Consider the following 22943-nt stretch of genomic DNA (forward strand, 5'->3'; position numbering starts at 1 on the left):
GGACAAACAAGCGCGACACATGTATTTACCCCCACGCTATACCAAAAGCATACATACCCTGAAGTAAAGCAGTTCAATATTGAACAACTCAGCGAATATGAGACATTGGCACAGCTTTAGACTTATTTCCGCAACCATCCTATCATTCAACCAGGGTCCGAAGTCGTGTGCACATTGTGAGCATCACGAGAACGACAGCTCCCAAAAAGGAAACAACGGAAAGAAAAAAAAAAAAAAAAAAAAAAAAAAAAAAAAAAAAAAAAAAAGCTTTGGGTTCGCAGCTAGGGCAGCCTGATGACCGAAATGACTTGGATCAACGGCATCGGTTTTCATAACCTCTACGGTAATCGTTTTCCTATGCAGTCCAGAACTGTCGGTCGGTGCGTCGGTCGGTGCGTTAGGATACACTAGTATACATGGATACGCTACTAGGGACAGAATACGAGAAACTAGGTAGTCTAGTCTGCTGTTCACATTAAACTTTGCTGGTGTTGATGTCATATGAGCCTTTGTTGTTACAGACGGCTGGAGTTGCGAAAAGCGCCTTTTGTAGTGTTTTTTTATTCGCACAGGGTCTGGTCATCGAGGTCATTGGATTGATCGTCAACATCGATGCTTGTGACCTATGCCTCGTTGTAGACATTGATCTCCCTGTTTTTTGCTAAGTAGGTTCTTAAGAACAAGTCTCCAGTCAAGCTCATCATACGTCGAGGTTCTTCTCAGGACATCGTACATAGTTCATGGATGTCACAGACAGCTTGGGTAATTCCACGCGATAGCAGCAGCAAACCTAAGTGATTTCCGAATCGCTCTCTGTTGGGAATGCTTCGACTACCTACCTACCGAGGAGAAGATAACAATGGGATGGGTCTTTCTCGGGCTTCTATCACCACATGGCTGCTACCTCTAGATTGAAAAGGAACCTAATCTTAGTTACCTTGCGCGGCCTCTGATAGAAGTTGATGTAATCATGTCAAGATGTAAACGGGACAAGTATGTACAACTCTAGTGCAGGTTCTCGATCCAAGGCATTGTTTGCCGGATGCATATATGTAGGTGCGAAGTGATCTCCAAACAAATTCCGCGAGAAAAATGGTGTATCTCACAGCTCTGATAGGTCATGTGAGTATAGTTCCGGAATCTAATTCGGGATACTTAACCCCCCCCCCTCGCCCCAACGGCGTCTCCCGGCGTCCAACCGGCGCTTAGGTACGGCCCCCAACGCCGTGGAACCGTACTCCACCTCCGACCTCCACCGATCCAGGCCTGGGGTAATCACCGATGGGCTTTGGAAGCCGGCAATCGGACAGATCATCGGCCCGGACACCCAACCCAACCCACTCAGGGATCCAAACATTGAGGTACATGTACCAAACCGCCATCTAGTCTGGCTGGCACTGACGATCCGGCCAGCGATAAGCGAAAAAGGAAGCGCAGTCTGTCCAGTCTGGCACACATATCGAATTGCGCCTGAGAAGACGCGGACGACGATTTTATCAGCGCATGTGGTAGCAAAGGGTTACTAAGATTGGGTAGTAAATTGACAATTCGAGATGGGTAGATGTTGATACTGGGGCGGGAGTGTCACCCGATTACATGAGGGGAAGAGCCATTGGTGCTCGTAATGTACCTACCTAACCAGATGGCAAGATACAACGCTCTGGTATTTTCTCATTCTTTGCAGTGGCCTTGCAACAGGATAACGGACAGGCAAATGTAGAAGAAATGCATATACAGATCCGGTAGGGACAGTTGGCTGCGGGGGTCATCTTGACTAGTACTACTCCTCCTTATTATCCCGTTTCCCGTTGCCGTTGACTATCATTCCGTTCTGTCGTGATATGAGAGTGAACGTATAAAGAAGCAAATTTGACGAAAAGTGGAAAACGGAGAAGAATGGATGTCATTCGTGGAGGGGATAAATCGTAGCTTACCTAGGTACGCTCATAAAGCTTATACGTACAGGCGCCGGGGAATTCGTTTCAGTTCATACCTAGAGCCATTACATACCTCCGTCCGAGGGATGCGCGTAAAGGTTTATCCAGGTGGGATATAATGAGGCAGACTGCGAACCTTTCAGAAAGATACTGACTGATATTTGGTATTAATCATAAACGGAATCGAGAAAAAGGGTTGCTAGCTGCTCTTTTTCTTCTTCTTTTTTTCTGTCTTTTTTTTTCCTTCTTCCTACGCGGACTTCAGCCTGCAAACCGTTTCTCGTCAAGACACACAGGGGCACAACTCACATTTCCCCATTCCATATTAGGAGTCCAGCTCCCAACATTGTCAATCCCCCCTCCTTCCGTGACACGTACCCGAGAGCGGCTTAGTATCATATCAAGTTACAGAAAAAAATGACAGCGCGAAAAGCTAAAGAGCAGGGAAAAGGGTCTAGATGCCAGCGGTTTTGAGACATTGGGAGAGGGGGATTGAGGGGTAGCTATGAGTTTTAGCGAATGGCAGAAGTTATGATGAGGCTGTGGTTGGTCCCAAGTTGGTGTTTTGGACGTTTTTGGTGATAGAGGGGTAATGTGAAGGCCAATGGTAACAAGCTGTCACTTTTGCGGAACTGACTATCATGTCTCGCTGGGTTCCTGGTTGGTAGCGAAGCGGAATAAAGGGAATTACTTGCAGCTTCTGACTTGATATGCCAGCTGGATAGGAGGCGTGCGAGATGTATACGATGATTCAGCGTGTAATATTTAGCTGTAAATTCCTGGAGGGGGTATGGGAGCATACTGGTTGGCTAAGACTTCAAAGCTCAAATGGAGGGTATAAACAGTGTTGGAAACGACGAAAAGGATGAGTGGGTTTGAGGACTCAATACGAGCCGTGGCTGACTTGGAATCCACGAATACGTTATCTGTTATTGCAGAAGCAGTTTATCAAGTGAATCGATGCCATCCAACGTTTCTTGGTACCTGCGGTTCCTGGCTGAAAGTGGGAGAACGACCCGGGAGGTCTCGTGACATTGCAAACCCAACCTGAGGGCAGTTGGTGCGCAATCCAAGACGGCCATTTTGCGCTTGGCTGGCTCTCTGATTCCGATTGTGGAATGAGAGTGTACCCGGCGCATCAATGTCGATGCAACAAGGAGAGTTGGTTGAAATTAGTCTGATTAGATATTTGGACAATAACCGGCAAAGCGTATAGCGTAGAGAAATGGCAAGGGTATCTCGACATGCTGTCAGCCACAAGTGCACAACATGCGACTCGACAATACCAGGGCTACCAATGATGAACGGGAAACAGTATCGTCAGTTATAGCTCCCGACGACCGCATTGAACCAAGTTTGATGTTAATAGTTGAGAAACATGTCATATCCCAGCCCTACTTGAGGTCAAATTTCGATAAGCTGGACCTGAAGATCACACTATTTTCCGGCCCGGAGGATTCGCTGTCGGTCCGTTGATGGCGACTGTGAACTCGACCTTGCCGTTTCTCGTCACATCATATTCATGGTGTCGAGGACCGGGCATAACGAACCGGAATGGCCATGTTCCAGGGCGAGAATCACAAACCGGCGGCGCCGGGAATGGGTATTGTAGCCGCGGTGGGATGTATCTATCGCCTGGTGTGAACGGAGGGCTGACTGGGGTGGTGGTGCCCTGATGTTGAGACGAACAAAAAATGTGAAGAAAAGGGTGAAATAAAAATAAGAATAAAGATAAATGATTTTACTGTGATTTGATTTCCAAGTGAAATATTCCCCGTTTTATGCTATGGAAATTGTCCAAACCGGCGCTATCTCGCACCTCCCAGGCCTGTGCCTTGGATTGACCGTTAACAGCTCATCAGACGTGAGGTTCGGTGTCGTCCGGTTGGATCGTAGGTACCCGCAGTGCATTAGCCTCCCGTGGCTCCTGCCAAGCTAGCGCTGTCCAGCGCTATGCGACCTGCGCGACAGCGACACCAACAGCGATGAGCCCCGCATGGAAAGGATAGAAACAGAGGAAACTGTTTAGGTAATTTCTTCCCTGAATTCCAGCCAAGGGAGGGTTACACTGCAGCTGCCGGCGATAAGACTTGTCGGCGACGGTCTAACTTTTTGCATCGTGGTTGGAAGGTGATGCCGGCCCGGCTTGTTCACCGACTTTCCATCGAATCCTCTTCCTCCTTCAGCTCCTTCATTTTCATGCACAAGAATGGATCGTGACGGTTGCAAATTTTTTTTTTCAAACACTGGCGGCCGGCCTTGGGGACGTTCGGAGTCGGTGGGATGATGAGGCAGACTTGCCAACCACCAATTACCTTGACCATCATGATACATACACCGCGTCGCATCGTCGGTCTTTCTTCTCCTTGGACTCTCCCTCCCTGATCGGTCCTTTGGTGGCCATCACGATATCTCTCACCTTGATACATGCGGACAACACCTCTCTACCCATGCAAACAGGAGAGGATGTATCCATACAGACCTACTCCCCCATCCCACGACAAACATCCCCGTCGTTGCCGGCGCCAAGATACTAGTCAACCCAGCCTGCAATTTCCAAAAAGTCTCGTGGGTCCTGTATGCAATATAGACATCTCCTCATGTGTCAACCAGTCGTCCGGTTCAGGGTCTTCACATCTCATACCAGTTCGTTACCAGCTAAGAGGACACGACTAACTGTTCTCGACAATCCCAAACACATCATTGGACCGCTTGTTGGGGAGGCAGATTGACGAGCAGTGTGGTTTGAGCGGATGTCAGCCAATTCTTCAACTCGCATGGTTGGGTACCGTGACCAACAAAGTGAAATCGATCAAAAAGTCTGCCTGCCTGCCAACGCACCGAAAACCCACATCGAGAGGTAGGTCAAAGTACCACTGCTTGAACACAACAACTGTTGGGGCAAGCATTGACTGAGTAAACTCCAATGCAATATTGACCACGGTCAACGTCGGCATTGAACCGACTTTACTGGTTGGTACTTACATATCCAACCAGAATGGAGGAGGTGTGTGCAACTTGTGCGGCGGCGGTATATCGGCCAACGTTCCCAACGTTCCCACCTCCATCCCGCGACAGAGGACTGTTTAGTGTACAAAGACGAATACCTCCGGGTCTGGAAGCCTTCCAGAACAATTCCAAAACAAGAGGAAAACCCAGAGAGGTCCCACCGGGCGCCCCTGATTTCGGGTCCTCCGTTTTAGGAAGGAGGAAAGAATCGATTCTAGCCACCTCATCTGGTCCGTCGTCCGTCCGTCCCCTGGAGTCTCGTGTCAGTGAGCCCGAGCTAAGGTATTGAAGGGTGGGTTTTCGGCTCTATTACACTCTACACACTAGTTCTACGTATGTAGGTCCATTCAGTCTGAAGGATTCGGGCCCATTTTTCTTTTCTTTCTAGTAAATGCCCGTGTATGTATCGACACTGCAATCAGGAAACTGCAATGAACAGATAACTACGTGCCTACTGTACCCCTTTCCGAGCAGTACTACTGACTGACTAACGGTGTGTTTCAAATCGGGTCAAACTATCTCCGTGCATCGCCAACGAGACTAAACGGGGCCAGGCACATACCACAGCGGACGGACATCTGATCTGGTTTGGTCTGGACATGGAAACACGGACCGGACCCGGACAACGACAAAGGCCATGTGGCAGGCATGGCTTGTGCTTTCATCCACTTTGGGGCTTTTGGGTCCGGATCACCATTTGGCTCGTGAAAGGGGGTACTTTGTGCTACCTCTCACTTTTGTTATTTTACCTTTTCCTATTTTTTTATTTTAATATGTTCCTTTTCTTTCCTCGATGCGCCCGAGTTCGAAAGTTTACATTGGATAGCCGAGCGGACTGGACCCGGCGCAAAACAAACCTACTAGTCCAAAACATCCTCACGCACACAGACACGCTCCTGGACGATCTCTACTTTATCACATGTTTACCAGATCTCCCCGATTGCCGACCTTCTCGTTCGGCTTCGGGACGCAAGACCGTCTCATCTTGGCCTTTTGCTTCAATGTGTTTCGTAAAGTCCCTGACACTCCCAGCGAATGGGCATCACATGTCGCTCGCCGCTGTCCCTGTGCATCATACATTCCACGAAGAATTTCTCTCCTCCGTCCATATTTCAGAAGAAGGTCGGAGGTTGTCGAGATGTAAATCTGTGTCCCTTATGCGCCTGGTCATATATGCCATCATTCTCCCTGCGGATTCCCACGTGGATTTGTTTGGTGTGTGCTTGGACGTGTGCTTTCATGTGTCAGGAAGTTTCAGTCACGACAGCACTGAGAAAGGAGTTGATGGTGTGGTCGTCCACTCGAGTTGACTCGTCAAACGGCAGACATTGGAAAGTAAATGTTTTCCAACGCAACTGACAAACACATTGGCATAGGTACCTACTACGTAGGTGGATATAATCAATGTTTTAATCGCCAAGTGTCAGTTCCAGGCGTTTGAGTGCCAAGGCGAAGGAAGGGGAGGGGATGTCTTGCCATAAAAGCTTGTACGATACGTAAAGCATCAAACAGTCTTGTGTGAATTTACATAACCAAAGAGTGTGTTGGCAAAGCAAATCATATTGAAGAACGAATGTTTACTTTTTTTTTTCTACGATTGTTGTTTTATCATAGGATCACACAAACCCCAACTTATCTTAAGTAAGACACCTGTCTACCTCTAAACTTTCGATCATCTTTTGAAGCCACATGTTTCCGCCAACATGAACGCACTATCCAACAACTTAGGTACCTACGTGCCTTACGGCCTAAATACTAGACAGGACATAGTTCCATTCCCCTTTTACAACCGTTTTTCTTTTGTTCTTCCTCTTACGGTCCCGCTCCGGCCCCGATTACGGCTGGGATGACGCCCGCTCAGTCGACACACGTGAACCGAGTTCCGCATTATAGAATTGTAAACAAAGACGGACAGGGGTCTAGACCTTCAACCACTCTTTGAGACTAATATTCCCCAGATCCCACGGGCCATGGGACCGCACGGATTAAATTAAGTTGTACCTTGCGAGGCCGCCACTTCTGTCTTTTCTTTGAAAAGGTGAAGTTGGTAAGGGCTTAGTGATCAGAGTAATTACCTCTACACATATAAGGGAGGCTCTTGGGTATAGAAGGTGCGATGTGTTTGGAATGGTGTCAGGTGGGAGGAAGTGATAATGGGTAACAAAGGAGAACAGGGCAAGATACGTAATGGGCCCAAGTTCTTTAAAGACCATGGGAAATAATCACACAATGACACCACTGAATAGAGATGTAAGGCTGAAGGTTTATCTCTTAAGGTTTCCAGTAGTTAATAATGCTTTTGGGAATAGAGGTACCGTCGGCCCTGACTGATATGGGTTGAGAGGTACCTAGACGTAGGCACCACATGCAGGGCCGACCGACATGCCTGTGTTAGGGTTAAGTGCTGCCCTGCATCGCCTGCACGCATGCACCGGCACCGACTTAATTGTTTCCATTCTTCCGCAAACAATATAGTAATTATCTTTAACAAACCGGTCCGTACCGTTGCTTGGGAAACGCTCCAAAGTTTCCCTGTTCAGCTTCATTAGGCATTTCGAGTGCATAAAGTAATCGGACATTAGACACATGTGACCAGCCAAGCCACTACCCTCCGCGCCAATAGCACAATCGAAGAAGTTTCTAGGAGTGTCAAAGCCCATCCGCTCTATAAATTCATGTCGGAGGAATCCCCGTCAACAGCGTGGATGAATCCGGTAGTTTCGACCCTTGGACGAAATGGTTGTGTGGAGGGCCTTTGTTTTGGGGGCGTGCTCAAGAACAAAGGAAGCATCTACCCTCCAAATTATCGGATGAAGAATATTTGGAGATTGAAGTTGGGTATCGTGACATTTGGCATGTGAAGTTGGGGTACAGAGATATGGGATGAATTACATCATACCGGTCCGTCCTTTTCTGTCCGGTGATTGCAGTGGTGATGCGGGCGGTGAGATAGTGACTTGGGCTCTTTGATCTTTTGACTTTTGCATTCCTTCCAGACTCGATATCTGGCAGGACATGAAGTCACAAGACGCCCCGTTCGTTATGGAAGCAATTCAAACCTGTAAAGCGGCTCAGTGTGTACATACAGGACGCTGCAGAACGGCCCGGTAGGTACAGTACTTAGTTTCGCACCCCGCTGACGGACCGGGCAGTGACCGGCGCCGGCGCCGGTATTTGCTACATCCTCTTAAAATCACGAAAATGACCGGCCCCGGTAATCTTCCCCTCTATTTTACTACTCTTTTTTAGTAGACTATCTACCTACCCTATCGTCCACCGACCACCGTTCTAGGTGTCCCCAGCCTAAGTACCTAGCATAGTCTGGTAAACCTTTTTCCACCCGGCCGATTTATCTTCTCCATGTCTGGACTTTCTTTCTGTTTCTCTCGCCCTGGCAACTAGTGTACTATAATCCCCTCTCGCGCTATCCATGCTCTACAAGTCTAGTCTACTTGGAAAAGGGTAGTTTGCCGTCGATCACCAACAGCCCCGACCCGACCCCAAAAAAGCGGCATGCGGCGCCAACAGAAAACGGTATCCCGGGACGCGCGCGGGTTTACGGCTTTTTCGCGGGAAGTTACCTAGTGCTCTAGGCAAGTTAACTAACCTAAGCGGTGAGCGTTGCCTCCCTTTTGGAGGATTGAATACAACAAATAGGTGGTAGAGGTAGGTGGGTTGGTAGATAGGTAAGTAGAGCGCTCGCAAAGACTCCGTCTGGAACGGTGAATGTGTTTGTTGTCTGGGTTGGAGTTTGCGATTTAGATGCGCTGCGACTACGACGGTTCAGGTGGTTGAAGTATGACGTCTTTGGCAACCCTCCATCGACTTCTTAGCTTCCCTTTGTGCGTATGTACCTATGTGTTGGAACCTTGACAATACCTAAAGGTAAATCAAGTCCGTTCGCGGTCACTAGCGATAATAGATGGTAAATGGTAGGTAAATAGGTTGAGAGAGGTAAGATAGTCTCAGTTACTTTTCACATGCCCTCATTTCTCCCTTTCTCCCCCTTCTTCCGTGCGGTCGGTGCCTGGCTTTTATCCCCTCACTTTTCATTCCTTCATCCCTTCTCATCCTACTCATCGTGATCCCGACGACAACAAGAAGTGTCCGACCGCCAAACCTCAGGTCCGCCCGCTTCCCCTTGTATCCCTGAACTAACTAACTAACTAACCTTCCGGCCTCGTCATTCGTTGTCGCACAACAAAACGTCGTCTCTCTCTCTCTCTCTTTGAATTACCCAAGGACAGATCAACACCCCGTGGGGTAATTGAGACAAAAAGGCCAAGCAGCACACACAAACGTTGAAAGGGGATGAAGATCCCTTTTTAGGGAATATCTAATCACTGCAACCGTCAGTCTATTGGTTCAACTAGTCCAGTCCTTCGTCGTCGTCGTTGGTTTATACGGTACCTACCTACCATAGGTACCTCTAGTGTAGACTAAAGAAGCTCTCCGAAAAAGGCGGCCGTCCGGGGAATATCGGATTGAAGATCGGCTATGACCCAACGTCGTACTTTTCTTCTTCGGATGGGCAGAGAAAGAAAAAAGAAAAGTGCCATTGATATTCTCGTCCTTTCCCACTTTTCCCCCCGCATTCCCGCATTGGAGATCAAAGATCGTACCTACTATGTAAACCAAATTTTTTCACCAAGATCAAGAGAAATGTGCAAATCTTGATGATCCCATCCTGTAGTGTGAAATGTTGAAGATGGATGGACGAATGGATGGTATAGTCTACAGCCCTTCTAACGGGCAGTAAGTACGTAAAAGAAGAAAAAGTACATAATGCCAAATCCGTAGTTTCCTCTTGCCCCCCTGCCTGGCCTGGCTCTGCCTGGCCTGTGTAACAGTTAAGTACCATAACCGCCGCTATTATTTGAGGCTCCAAACACCACCCCCGCCGACACACACAACATAGCATCAATCAATCAAATCAAGCGGCTTTCACATGTAAAAAAAAGTTTCTAGCAGCAAATGATTTGATAAATCCTTCTGCAAATGTTCGTTTTGCTCACAAGAGAGATAGATAGATTATAATAATAAGCATGCTGCTATTTGGGGTCCTATTCCATCACTGCACCCCAAGCAAGACACCAAGCGGCTCATTATGGCATCCGTCCGTCCTTCGCCGCCGCCGTTTTATTTTTGCCCTTCCGTCACCCACATTATTATGAAATATCACTATTCGTTTTTTTTTGTGTAGACACTTGGACTCGGGAAAAAAAATTCGCGTTTTCGCGTTTTGTTGTGCTCGCCCGCTCGCTCGCTTTCTCCTTTTTTGTTTTCTTCTCACAACAAGTTGCATTCCGCTAGGCGTTAGCCTGCTCTGCTGTCAAGAAAAGATTGGGCGGAAGCGCGAACCACGCCGACGGATTTGACCGTAGCGTAGCGCGACGTCCTGACCGATCAGCTTCTTCAAAAAGTCAAAAGTATCGTACACGCAGCCAGCAGCTGTTTCGTTTTTGTCCTTTTTTTTTTCCCCGCCCCTCCCCATATCCATGCGCGAAGTAGGCCTGTCACGAAAAGGGAAAGTCACTAGTGTGAAACATGTGAAAGGTAACAAGTTTTGTGAGAAGCGGTCTGCATGTTGCATCGGGACCGCGAAGGACAGACAGAAGAAACACCCCGGCAAATGCGCAAGGGCTTTGGTATCATGTGATGAGAAAGTAGAAGAAACGCCGTTCAATGTTGCCAGATGAGAAAAGAGAAAGAGAAAATTTGATTTCAGAAGCCCGCAACCAATGCATGATAGTAAATAACCCGCCTATCCCCATTTCCCCCCATTTCCCTTTGATGAACCCAGGGCAGTGATGCCATCATTGTAAACATCGGCCGTTTCACGCCAGCCTGTAATCCCCAAGGCTATCCCACCCGTGAAAGACCATTTGACCCAGATCCACCATGAATATTAAGGCCAAACTGATGCGTACAATGCGCGAGCCCAAAAGAAGATCAAAAAAAACAATCAAACGCCGGCCGGGTCATGCAGTGAAGTTCGTTAAATGTGTGTCGCTCCCAATGCTGGAATCAAGTGTACACGGCAGCCGAACCGGTCTGCCAATTGGGTTACCCAGTTAATGGGCCCCAAGGGTATCTTTTGTTGTGTTGGAATATGTGCATAAGTAATGTAGGATGGTAACAAATGTTTACCAACCCTGTGCGTGATAGCCGCTATAGGCATTTTTGGTGAAATATTGGTCCCAACGCTCCTTGTCGTTGTCGTCCTTCATGCAGGGACGCTCCGGATACTGCTTAAGGTTGGCGACATCCTGAGAAGTGTGGCGACGCTTGAGCACCGCAGTGGCCGTCGAGTTCTTGTGGGATCTCTCCCAGAGCAGGTTACGGCGAAGGGACTCGGTCAGCTCGGTGGCAAGCATGTTACGCCGCGTGGTACGAGGAGACAGGCAAGCTTGGTGGTGGAAGCCGGTGGCAACCGCGTTAATGGGCTGGGCGGTAGACCTAGGAATCTCGTTGATGGGACGCATAGGAGGAGCACGCTTGCCTCTCATCATCAACGGCGCTTCGTCCGAGTCGTTCGGCGAAGGAACCATAGAAGGTCCGTTGAGCTGAGTGCGGGCGCGTGGGATAGCCGAAGTGGATTGCGAGGCGATGTTGCCAAGCTTCTGCGCCCGGGTGTTGTTGTGCAGCATCAGGGTGATGAGCGACCGCCGAGAAGTAAGGTTGACCTTGGAGTCGACACGCTGGAAGTTGAACTTGTCATCCACGCTCGACTTTCCACTTTCTTCAACCGAATCCTCCCAGTCGGACGAGTCATCATCGTCATCAATAGCGCTCTCGTCGACATAGTCGCTATCCGAGTCGTCGCTAATGGCCGAGCTATCCTGGATGACGACTTGCTTGCTAAGGGCACCTGTCCTCTTCAGGTCCCGTAGGGATTCCTCCTCCTCAGATGATCCCCTGCCGACCTGGAACATCTTCTTCTTAGGCGGAAGAGGGATCTGCTGCTTCCTGTGGTCGAAGCTCTGCTCGCGGTCAGTGTAGGAATCGTCGCCCGAGTTGGACGCGCCCAATGCGAAGCGAGCCTGTTGCTTCTTAGGCTGGACAGGCTTGGCAGCAGGAGCATCGGTAGGCTCGGGAATCACGCTCGGCGAGGGCTGACGAGAAGCATGGGCGGATGCACGCTGAATGATGGGAAGTTGAGAGGGCGAGACAGAGAAGCCACGAGTGACGATGGTGGGTCGTAGCTGAGTGGTAGCTTCGGTAGATGCAGCGGTCTGCAGCGACTCCATCGAGGGGTTCTCGGAGGTGTTGCAGGAAGACTCTGTCGTAGTCGACCCGGACCGCTCGAGCTGGTGGATGACAGGCGCAGGCTTGGTCTTCTCGACGGGAGGTAAGACGAGAGTGATGCTCGGGAAAGGGGCGTTTAAAGGCTCCTTGGCCTCGATGATGGAGACTACCATCTTCTCGAGATCACCAGAGGTGATGTGACGCTCACGACCACGGCTGCGGTTGCTGGCGCACGAGTCCTGCCGTTGTATCCGGGGGCGGAGGTATTCGAGAGGCTCGGCGTCGGTGTCGTTGCCAAAGTCAACGGCTTCCTCGTCCAAAGCTGAATCCACACTACCAGACAGTTGGGGCATATCCTCGGCAGCCGAATACCTTTGGATGTCCTGAGGCTGGCAGGTAGCAGAGGACTCGATGTCGGCGACTTCGTTTTCGCAGCAAAAGGTTTCCCGGTTCCAGAGGCGCCAGCTCAGGTTTTCAAGGCGACGGCCTTGGTGAACGGAGTCACGGCAGCGGGCAAAGACTGGAGAGAGGGAGAAGAGTCCAAGGTTAGCAGTTGCTACTGGGGCGCAGGGGTGGCGCCATGCGGGTAGGTCAAGGGCAGGGAGTCAGGAGACTGGGCTCGTACCTGTCCACATGCTAAACAGGTTGGCGGGGTTGGTAGTGTCGACCTTGTGGATGACATTGGCGTCGACCTGCAGGACGGGCGTCTCTAATGACAGAGGCATGATGAGGGGGGAAGCTGCTCGCTGGGTCCGAGCAGACGCACAAGTGCAAGTAGGGCGAATAGTGACGGCTAACTTCGCGAAAACGACCGCGAAAGTCGAAGCCTGTGACTGGGGGTCTGGTGCGGCTGTTGCTTGATGGTCTCTGTCGACGTGAGTTGTTTGTGAAGTTGTATTCACGGTTGCCTTCAGCGGATGCGATCCTGGAGTGCTTGTGGAATCAGGATCTGCTCTGCACCGAAAGTGGACCCAAGTTGAGATGGCTTCGCAGCAAGTGTCGGATGACAATTGGGACCTAGAATGGAATTGGTGTTGTTGTGATGGTTGTTGTCGACGGGTTCGTGACGGATTGTCCCAAGTGTGTAAATCTCTTCGCTTGGGGGGTGCCCGCTTTTTTCGACTTCGTGGCCGGCTGTGGTGGGTCTGGTTATGTCGGCGATGGAAGGTACAGTAAGTAGTGCGATTGTTGGCGCAGGAGTGGCTTCAAATGCAAGTTGAGGTTCCCTTCTGTTGCAACCCTTTGTTCCCTTAAGTAGCTGTCTCGCGTAATCGTTGGAAGCGTTGTCGTCGAGATCGTCAATGTCGTCGTCGTCGTCGTCGTCGTTGTGCTTCCTTCGAGTTCCACAGTTACCAAGCGCAGGGGCAGGTTCGTGTGGTGGGAGTCGCAGCAATTAGTAATTACTAAAAAGCTGTCGGAGTCGGGATGTTGGAAACCAATGCGTGTCGGGGGTGTTGTGATGTTGTGTGGTTGGTGTTGAACGGGAGTTGGTGACAAAGACGAGAAAGGTCGAACAGGAGAGGGATTCGGAGCGTGGTGGGGGACAGGATATTGATGTCTAATTGTACTGGCAGTGGCAGGCTGGATGGGATTGGCAGGGAAGGAAGGGGTGGACGTCAAAGTCAATCGAAGCGGAGGCCCAGGCCAAGTGACTGCTCGCTGGCTTCCACTGCCCTGTCCTGGTTTCATCCTGCTTTTATTTCGGTACGTACCTCTAGGTACTGCCCGACACTGCAGTGAGTGAGTGAGTGAGTGCGGTCATCCAACTTTGCTTGTGCTGGCACTGGAGCGCGGGATGGGACCGACGGGGCCCTGGGGCCACTGGCCAGTACCAGAGTGCCTGGTCGCTCACAAGACGCGGTGAACAAGGCCAATTGGTTCCAATACCGTAACCGTCCACCCTCGGCCCCTTGTCCCTTGCTCGGGCAACTGTGTTGTCGGTCGGTTACAGTACAGGTACTTACAACCAATACGTACCGGCGACCCCTTGGTGCATTGCATCGCAATGGGAGGGCCGAATTGGAGGGTGGAGGGTGCCGTGGTGGCGCGGCGGGGGTTACGGTACGTGAGTACGGAGCGGTACGCAGGTGAAAATGAGCCAACCGAAATGGGTAACTGACCAGTGCAGCGCTTCAGTTTTGTAATCGTAAAGTACCGGTCAGTCAGTCACCCTTGCACCGTCGTCCGTTTTCTGCTGCCCCCGTGTCCACCACGATTTTATGCTCTCACCCACTCAGTTCCAGCAAAGTCCAACTCACAGCAAGATAGAACGGACGGAAATCACAGCCAAAACTCCACATGTCAGGCAAGGCGGTTAGACTTGTGTGGCTTGTGATGAGGTGCATCGCCGCGGCCATCCCATCCCTTCAAAAACAGCATCACGGACTCGAGATCAACACAGTCCAGTCTGACACGACCGTCAAGGCGGCGTCGTAGTGGAAGTGACATGCCAAACGAACTGTAGTGTACAAGTCCAAATTCGCTCTGCATTGCATCAGCATCAATCGCCCCGACGGAGCATCAAATCTGGGGCAGGGCACAATCGGGCAACGACTGGTGAACTCTGAACACCACGTTGGAAACCCAGGTTCAGGGCCTTCAACGGCAGCATCTCTTCCGCTTGGGGCTGATCCGCCCCCAATACCTGAAAGGGCAGTACTCATCAAGGAACATACCGCATGAGGCTTAGCTTGCCACATACACCTAGACCAATTCAGGATATCAAGGCAACTGTGGGGTTTCGGGAGCATTCTCGGCTCCAGCCCACGGTTTGCATTTTGCGGCGTGCCTGGGTGTCCATCGCAAACGGTCGGCTGCTCAGGCCCAGCCAGGGACAGACAACATGTCGACGGTACACTAGAAGATGCTACCTAGAACGTCTAGTAGAGTGCTTCAACTGGAATGATGGGTTGCTTTGGGCAACCACCACGATGCTGGAATGGGAAGTGTACAGTAGGTAGGTATTCTCCCACATGGATTCCCAGATTGCCATCCCTCTTCATGATGATGAGTTGGGCTTTTCGGGGAGATCTCCCGGAAATCCAGGTTTCATTGTCACCATGCTTGTGGCCGATGCATTCATATCAATCACGATGGATGGCCGTTGGCGGCTGTCATCGATGTTTCTGTCTCTCGCTGTGCCAACACGTCGTCCCAAAAAGTGTTTGAAAACGGTCGATCATTCTCCCATCTCGGCCCATCTACCGACATCACCACACACAGGTCAGGTGCAACAAAACGGACCCTTTCGAATTGGACAGCGGCAAAAGTCATGTGCTCAGTCAGATGGCCTCGAAAGCTGGAACAGAAAGCCCAGGCCTTCTTCCCCGCAAATCGCCACGCTGACTCTCTTGAACCTCAGCGTTGCTGGAACCGTTCCTGGGCGTTCCTGGGAATTGTGAGTGCAGTGGCCAGTGCTCAGGACCAGGGACCTGCCAAGTGTCAAACCTGCTTTCTGTTCCTGTCTGTGCGTGATGCAATGACCGGCGGCGGGTGCCGGACACCTGTCGCCCAATGTTACAGCAGAGGTACCGTCGGCTCGCATTGCAATCTGCCTCTGCGATGCCTGCCCCTGCTCGCCATGTCTGCACGCAACTCAGCACCAGGCACGGCAATTCAACAACCCGCGGCAGTGAGGCCCTTGTGGGAGATCAACTCGATGATCACGAGTCCTCATCGTCAATGGTCCTGTCAATGCCCTCTACATGGCTCCAACCGAAGGGTTCGACCGTTCGTTCCATGGCTGCTTCCGGCCCCCCAGGCTCATCAGGGCGACATTAGAACAACCAACATGGCAAAGAAGCACACGAGACTACCTAACTGACAAGATTGGGACCATCCGCCCATCATTCCACATACATACCCACCTATACGTAGATTCTAGACTACCTACATCGACGTTCATTGCGTCTCAATCCAGCACTGCCGTCGAATAGGTAGAATGGTAGCCTGCCTGAAATAGGGTCACCCCGCCGCCGGCCAACAATGGAAATGGAACACGAATCGACTGACTGCGGGAAGCCATCCAGAGTGCTGGCACGGCACGGCTGTGATTGTGACGGCGTCTGGCGGTGCAAGCAAGGGCAGCAAGGGGCCAAGGGCAGGGCAGTTTGCCCCTCCCTGATGCCTCCCACCTGACCTCGTGATTTCTTCCTCATCACAGGGCGCAGGCGGCTCCGTTTGCCGCGGCCAACAACCCACACACACACCTTGCCTACCCGTCCGTAGTAAAACAACACATTCGGCCTCACGTCGTCCGTCTCAAACCCCAATGCAGCGAATCTCACAATGTGTCTTTCGCAAAGGCGCATGCGGGACGGCAGCCCTCATTCTGCTGGTACGGCTTGTTGGGGGACCATCCGTCCGCTGAGCACATTCGTGGCAAGTCAATGGCATGAGATTTGTACGCGGCCGGTTCCAGTAATATCTCATATGCGGGGACTTGGTCAGTTGCCATACCAACCCCATTCTCACTGGACAACAGTCGGCCATCGAGACACCATCACGATGCCGTCTTGCCAAAGACCAAAAGGATGCCGTACGCTTCTGGGCCAGCCACGTTTCGACAATGACCTCAGCCTCGAGGGGAGAAGTCTGGATTTTGCCGGGGAACGTTGGTTGCACCCATCATGTCTTGGAGTGTTGACCAACAAACCTAGGTAGCCAAGCTTCTGGACCTGAACATATCATCGCAGAGTCTGTTTGTCTCTTGTTGTCTTTTGCGCTGTGCAACTAGGCACATGCGAATCGACGATGCACCCCACGCTGTATCACTCATTCACTGCTTGCAGTGTCCCTGGTTGATGATGATTTGCAGTGGAATCGCACCCGCCAGGCGAAAAACTTCAACTTCCGCGGACGCATTAGGGAAAGGAAATTCGGATCTCCGGCTACGGAAGGATACGATAGCGCCTTGCCATCACTGCAAACGATCACATCTGACAGATGTATTCTCGCTGTTTTTCTTTTTTCGTTGAGAAAGAGAGGAAAAAGAAAAACAATTTGTTACAACCGTTGGTCTTGACTTTGATAAGATAGCTGAGCGTAATGCTCGGTCCATTCCCCGGTATTGTCAACAACAACGCCTTCTCCACGCCTTCTGTTACAGTGAGTGGTGTAACAGTGCTCTCGACGCCATAGCATTGGGCCATTCGCAGTTCGGCATCAATTCTAGCCTCGGGGTTTTTGTGGATCACCGTTGTTCTGGGGGTGGATATTTGTTTTCCCTCCCAGGAAAGTTCGAGCATTACTCATCCAACCCTGCAGTCTGCCTGGGATCGAGGCATTTTCCTTTTCTCGGCACGTGAGCACCAGTCTCATCACAGCGGTCCAGGGATAGGGATATTTGCTATCGGAGACAGAGCCGGTCGGTCGGTCGGTCGGGCGGTCTTCCTCACCACCATGCCTTTCTTTCGTACGGCCCCGGTATTCCCAAACGGTCATGTCCGGATTCGAAATGCTGCAATTTCAAGCCAGGCGATTACATGCGTTTGTGGAGCTTTGGATGGCTCGCATCATCCGCGGTAGGATCACGATTGATTCGAAATGACCTAACCTGCCTGCCTTTGCCCTGCCTGGCCTTGCCTGCTGTCGCTTCCAGACGGACGGTAACGGCGATCAAGGCGATTCATTTATGAGCAAGCCTCTGCAGAGCGACCTATTGCATCTCTGAAATTTCTAGTCTTGCCGTTGAGAAATGAAGAGGCACCCAATCAAGCCCATTCCTAGAGATAATCATACCCGGCAGTTCGGGAGCAAAGACCGATGACAACAAGCCTCCGTGTGATGAGGTGGTGAAGAGGGCTGAAAAGTCACCCCATGTTTGCTCTGCTCACAAACGACTCTGTCGTGAATCCACACGCACACACACACGTTCCTGACGTCCATCGACATGGGTCCCTCCCAATTCCCCGGGGGGGACGGGGTTCGGGGGGCGCTTGATAATCGCACTCTAGGTCCGGGGAAGTGGATACCTGGACGGCCGGCGCTGTTTACTCTCCCCGTGCGTGTTGTTGTTCGAACGACGGCGGGAGGCTCGTCCGGTGCACGCACGACTGACGGCTCGGTAATCGCCAAATGTCAAACGGAGTGCAACGGACAAACAATGAAAGCCAGCACTGTGTCAGTTTTAATGTTAACACCCCCAAATCCTCAAATTCACTTTTCGTTTTTACTTTTGCGCCACTGGGGACCCAGAAAAAAAAATCGGGAAAACGGGAAAGCGGAAAAAGGGGGGCAACTACCACCATCCGACATGCTATCAGGAGAAGAGAAACTGTAATCTGGTTGGTCGGAAAGTCACCTGTTAATCCTGTATTTCTCGCTCTATTTCGTTGGTGTGGGACGGTTGAACTGAAATGACAGCTATAACCAGCTGAATTCTGAATCAAAAGGGACGGAAATCCAGGGAGCTAAGTAGCTGCCTCTACACTTGATCTGCTGTGCACTCCTTCCGTTTTCGTTCATCCATTAAAACTGACAACTGACAGACAGGGAATAGTAAGCTATGTTTCTTTTGATTGCCACTTACACAAGACAAGACTGCCCTGGACGGACGAACGGACGGACGCTATCATGTGCGCTCGAAATTCGACAATACCATGACTTTTCCAATGTCGACTTCCAACACAAGGGGGGAAACGACTGTTTTACTTGACTGTCTGGAACAGTCAGTCAAATGAAATTGAACATGCCGCCCTCGATCTTTCGGTCGGTCGAATTACACGGGGATCTCCCGCCGTCAAGGAGAACATATGAGTCTTGTGATAATCGCGTGCCGGACGCTATCCCGTGCTGTTCTGTTTTCCCTTTGTTCCCTGTATTCATCAAATTCATCAAGGGACTTGTTCGTTCTTCGCCAAGTCTAACTAAGTTATATACAGACAAGATATATACTGGCATTTATCTTATTTTCGTTTTCCTTAACGGCGGTTTCTTTCGCTCAAATCCCAAGCTAAAACCACCACCTGAATATGCCACACATATTATTCGCGCGGATGTAAGCAAAGTCGCAGCCCGCCAACATAGCCGTTTTATAGTCAACTATTGCTTTGTAAATGCGCATGCCTTTATAGGTTCAACGAGGCACTATTGGCGTTTAATATTTATGTCCCCCACGCTCCACGCACTTTTGTGCAGGATGTGCTGCTACTAGTACAGGAGACCACAAAGTAAATACCAGGGCGACCAGTAAAGTACCCCTGTTCAGTAGAAAGACTTGCAACCACACTCTTTTTCTTCTTCTTCTCTTCTCAATTCTTATATCACTGTTGTTAATTTTTCCGGCCTATTGGGCTTTTTTCGTTGTTTGGTTTGCCGACATACCATGGTGGTGGTCTTCGTGTTCGAAAACTAACCATGCCGGAAGACAAAAATCCGTGCCTTGGCTTTCGGTAGTATTTCGCTGTTTCTTTTTGTATTTTTTTTTTCCCCTGACAACGACGACATCCGAGCTCAGTCAGGCTGGAGGTGTGGTTTGCTGAATTAGGTACTAAGTGTAACTCTTCAACTTCACTTGCCTGGCTGAGACTGAAAGTACGGACGAACTATGACGAAACACTCAATCATGCATTTAAAGAGAGGACAGAAGAAATGCATCGCATTTCCAAATCCCAGTTCGAGTACCTACCTAAAGTACCTACTTATCAACCCAATTAACAGCCCCCTAGGTATATACGCTAGGTATCTCCGACTTCCCCAGATAGGATAGGTTGTCCCACCAGGACACGTGGAATAGATTACTATGCGTCCGTCCCTTTCATTTCCAAAATTTCCCCTCAATGCTTCACATTTCCCCATATTTCTAGCCCATGTTATCCACATCGGAATTGCAACCTTTTGATTCCTCGGTTCCTTCGGTGCTTTATAACATTTAGTGATTCCCCCAAAAAAGGAATCTGTCGCGAAATGACCCCGGAGTGACCCGTACCTTCCGTTCCCGTCTTCGCTTCGGATCCGTCCTACACTTGCGAACGGGCATGCACGAAATCCTTTCGGGGTCATGTGAATGAGATGACATTTCCCGAGTAAATTGCGTAGGCAAGGAGCCGCCGACACATTGGGGTCTTCCTGCCCAACGACGTACCCAAGATTGGGTATGAGGAGGAAAAAAAAGAAGCATAGCTGGTGGTCTGTGTTTGTGAGGCATGGCAAATGGCTGCGTGTAAGCGATTTGCGCGCGGAAGCATTTCTGGTAAAATACGATACATATCTTCTATTAGTTTCGGGGATGCCAATAAATTCCTTTGAGGCGATACGCTCGGGGAACGAGAAGGGAATTGCACTTGACAAAGAAGAGGAAGCTGCGTTTTGTAACATCCATAGTAACATCCAGTAAACGGAAGGAACTGATCACCATCGGAATGATACCTACCTATGTTTCACCTTCCCGTACGAAATTCCGACTTTACAAATGGGGTAAAACATTGACATATCAACTTCGCGTTGTCAGAGAGACACATCCATTGAAACCGAGGAAACAGAAAAGTTTAAGTGGCAGACATAACCAAAATCATTGCGAAAACCCCAAGTCAGACCTTGGTGTCGGTTATATACATGCAGCTGTAACGCCAAACCTTCCCCGCCGCTCGTATCGAAAGAAGGGGCGCAAGGCGAAACTGTCAACAGCTAGCTTTACTTGCCTCAAGATTCCTGCCGCTAGTCGTCAACATATTAAGTCCCCGATCTGATGATCGACCAGTTCGCCATGTTGTGTCCCCGTTATGATGGGTCCCCAGGGTCTGCGTCTGGTCTCCACCCCCGCATTCTTGACGTTGAACAACCTGGTCTGCGTGCGGTCTGGACCTCTGCTACGTGAACCACACTCACTACATACACTACACTACTACTACCGGGGACGTATAGTGTCATCGTGCCGCCAGAGGTCGTGCAATGTTATATGGTGTTTGGTACTTGTTGGTCTCACGGCATCTTGTGGTCGAGTATTGGGACTTCTTGACTGACTGACTGACTGACGTTGAAGTAGAGGTGTCAGTCATGCAAAAAAACAAAAACCCGTGTGCACGGAATCGGATACGGAGCGTGCAAGTGTGCTGCAGTCGGCTCTGCACATAGCCCTACGTCCGTATGTAAAGATACGTACATGGACACATGTGTGGTAGACATGTTAATCCTCTTGCACATGATGAAAACCATTCGGACAAAAAGCATCATTGTTTGGTACGAAAGGCAATGATCTCCGTATCCTATGACGGTTTCCCGGGGTAGAATGTTGATTCGGGTCGGCTACCAACACGTACATCACGCACCTCGCCGTCGTCTAGACCAAGAAAGACAGACAGCCAGCCAAAGGTAGATTACAAGGCTGTAAAGGTACCTTACCTTACTTACACATATAGTACATGCATGCATGCTTCACCTGCAATGCTAGTCGGACACAAAACGCGGCGCGGACGTAGATATGTAGGTATGTACCATATATGCAGATACACGAGGAAAAACAAGCACATAGCCGAGATAGATCTAAGATCATGTCGCGATTATCCTACCTCACCACACTACAAACCCAAAAACCAACCAAGCTGCAAAAATGCTACGGGGACGACATAACCGGCCGGCTTGTTTGTCTTACTTACCTACTTTTTTCCTACACGTAGAGAAGTATTCAATCGAGACCTATCACCGTCCCGAACTTCCAAACGATAAGCTCGGACCGATGGATAATTTGTTTCGTCCTATCTTCTTCGACTAGTGTACTTTACTATATATTTTCGTTCGGCTATTCTGCAAATATATACATCAGGTCCTGTAATATCAGATATTAAAAAGGAAGTCACATCGGAACATACCGTACCGTACCTGACATGTACATGCTTTGCGAGCTTCCAACCGACCAATCGCAGTTTAGCGAATGTAAAAAAAAACGCAATATTCAAGAAGACAACGCGCCAAGAATGAATCCTACACGTGCAAGTGTGTGGTTTCTTTCTGCACAAGCCAAGTCCCCCCGGGCCCCCGGACAACGCGCGTGATTGGGCCGAACGGAAACCTTCCGGCGGCGACAAGTGGATATAGAAGTAAGAAAAAGTCGGGCCGTCTCGAAACTTCATCGGATTCTTAGAAAGTTGCTGGCAGGACTGTCATAATCAATGTCCGATAATCGACGGGCCGGCGGCGGGCGATGGATGGAAGCGAGCAAAAGGAAGTAGGAGGGCCAATGAGCACAGATTTAATAATTGGTAATTTGGCGATGTTAACAGCGGAGTGGTAGACTTTCGCTAGCTGGTGTTGGAAGTGTTCGAGAAGTTCGCCATCTTATGGGTTAGTTTAGTGTTTCTGGGGTCTAGACTACCTAACTTTCACAGGTCAAGCGAAGGCGAGTTTGATGCTAGTGCAGCTGAACGACTAAACAAGTGTATACGGCAATGACAAAAAAGGAATACCGAGCAATCGATGGGAAATGGGGATATCCAAAATCCGCGATAGGTGAACTCGTAGTGTAGCGTCCAAGGCATAGCCGGAAAAGGCAGCCAAGTCCGGGAATTTTCGGGCGTCTTAGCACTTTCCATCTCTTCTCCCGCGGTGGCTCCACTGCTTCTCCCGCGGTGTTCGGCGGTGTTGTTGCTCATGTCGCGAAATCGATAGTTTCCTTTGTAAGCACGCACTCCCGCCGCTTGCGAGAGTGTGTCCGTCCGTTGTTGTTGTTGTTGGCGGCGGCGGTATCCGACCAGCTGAGACCGGTGAGAGACTTCCGGGCCATGTTGTCCGACGGATGCTGCATGTGCTCCGCAG

General features: G+C 50.2%; 2 protein-coding genes across 2 annotated transcripts; one reads left to right on the forward strand and one right to left on the reverse strand.

Annotated features, from left to right (window-relative positions):
* Positions 1-3723: 3723 nt before the first annotated feature.
* Positions 3724-3966, forward strand: NEUTE1DRAFT_140379 (uncharacterized protein; the record flags this gene model as incomplete). The annotated part of the gene is made up of 2 exons (XM_009855731.1): positions 3724-3829; positions 3887-3966. The coding sequence occupies 2 exons, from the start codon at positions 3724-3726 to the stop codon at positions 3964-3966; spliced, it is 186 nt and encodes a 61-aa protein (XP_009854033.1).
* Positions 3967-10624: 6658 nt separating this feature from the next.
* On the reverse strand, positions 10625-22911 carry NEUTE1DRAFT_148470 (uncharacterized protein; the record flags this gene model as incomplete). The annotated part of the gene is made up of 3 exons (XM_009855732.1): positions 10625-12714; positions 12820-13061; positions 22817-22911. 3 exons carry the CDS (start codon positions 22909-22911, stop codon positions 11093-11095), a joined length of 1959 nt encoding a protein of 652 aa, XP_009854034.1.
* Between the last annotated feature and the right edge of the window lie 32 nt (positions 22912-22943).

The sequence above is a fragment of the Neurospora tetrasperma genome (genome assembly GCF_000213175.1).
Source record: "Neurospora tetrasperma FGSC 2508 unplaced genomic scaffold NEUTE1scaffold_6, whole genome shotgun sequence".
NCBI lineage: Eukaryota > Fungi > Ascomycota > Sordariomycetes > Sordariales > Sordariaceae > Neurospora > Neurospora tetrasperma.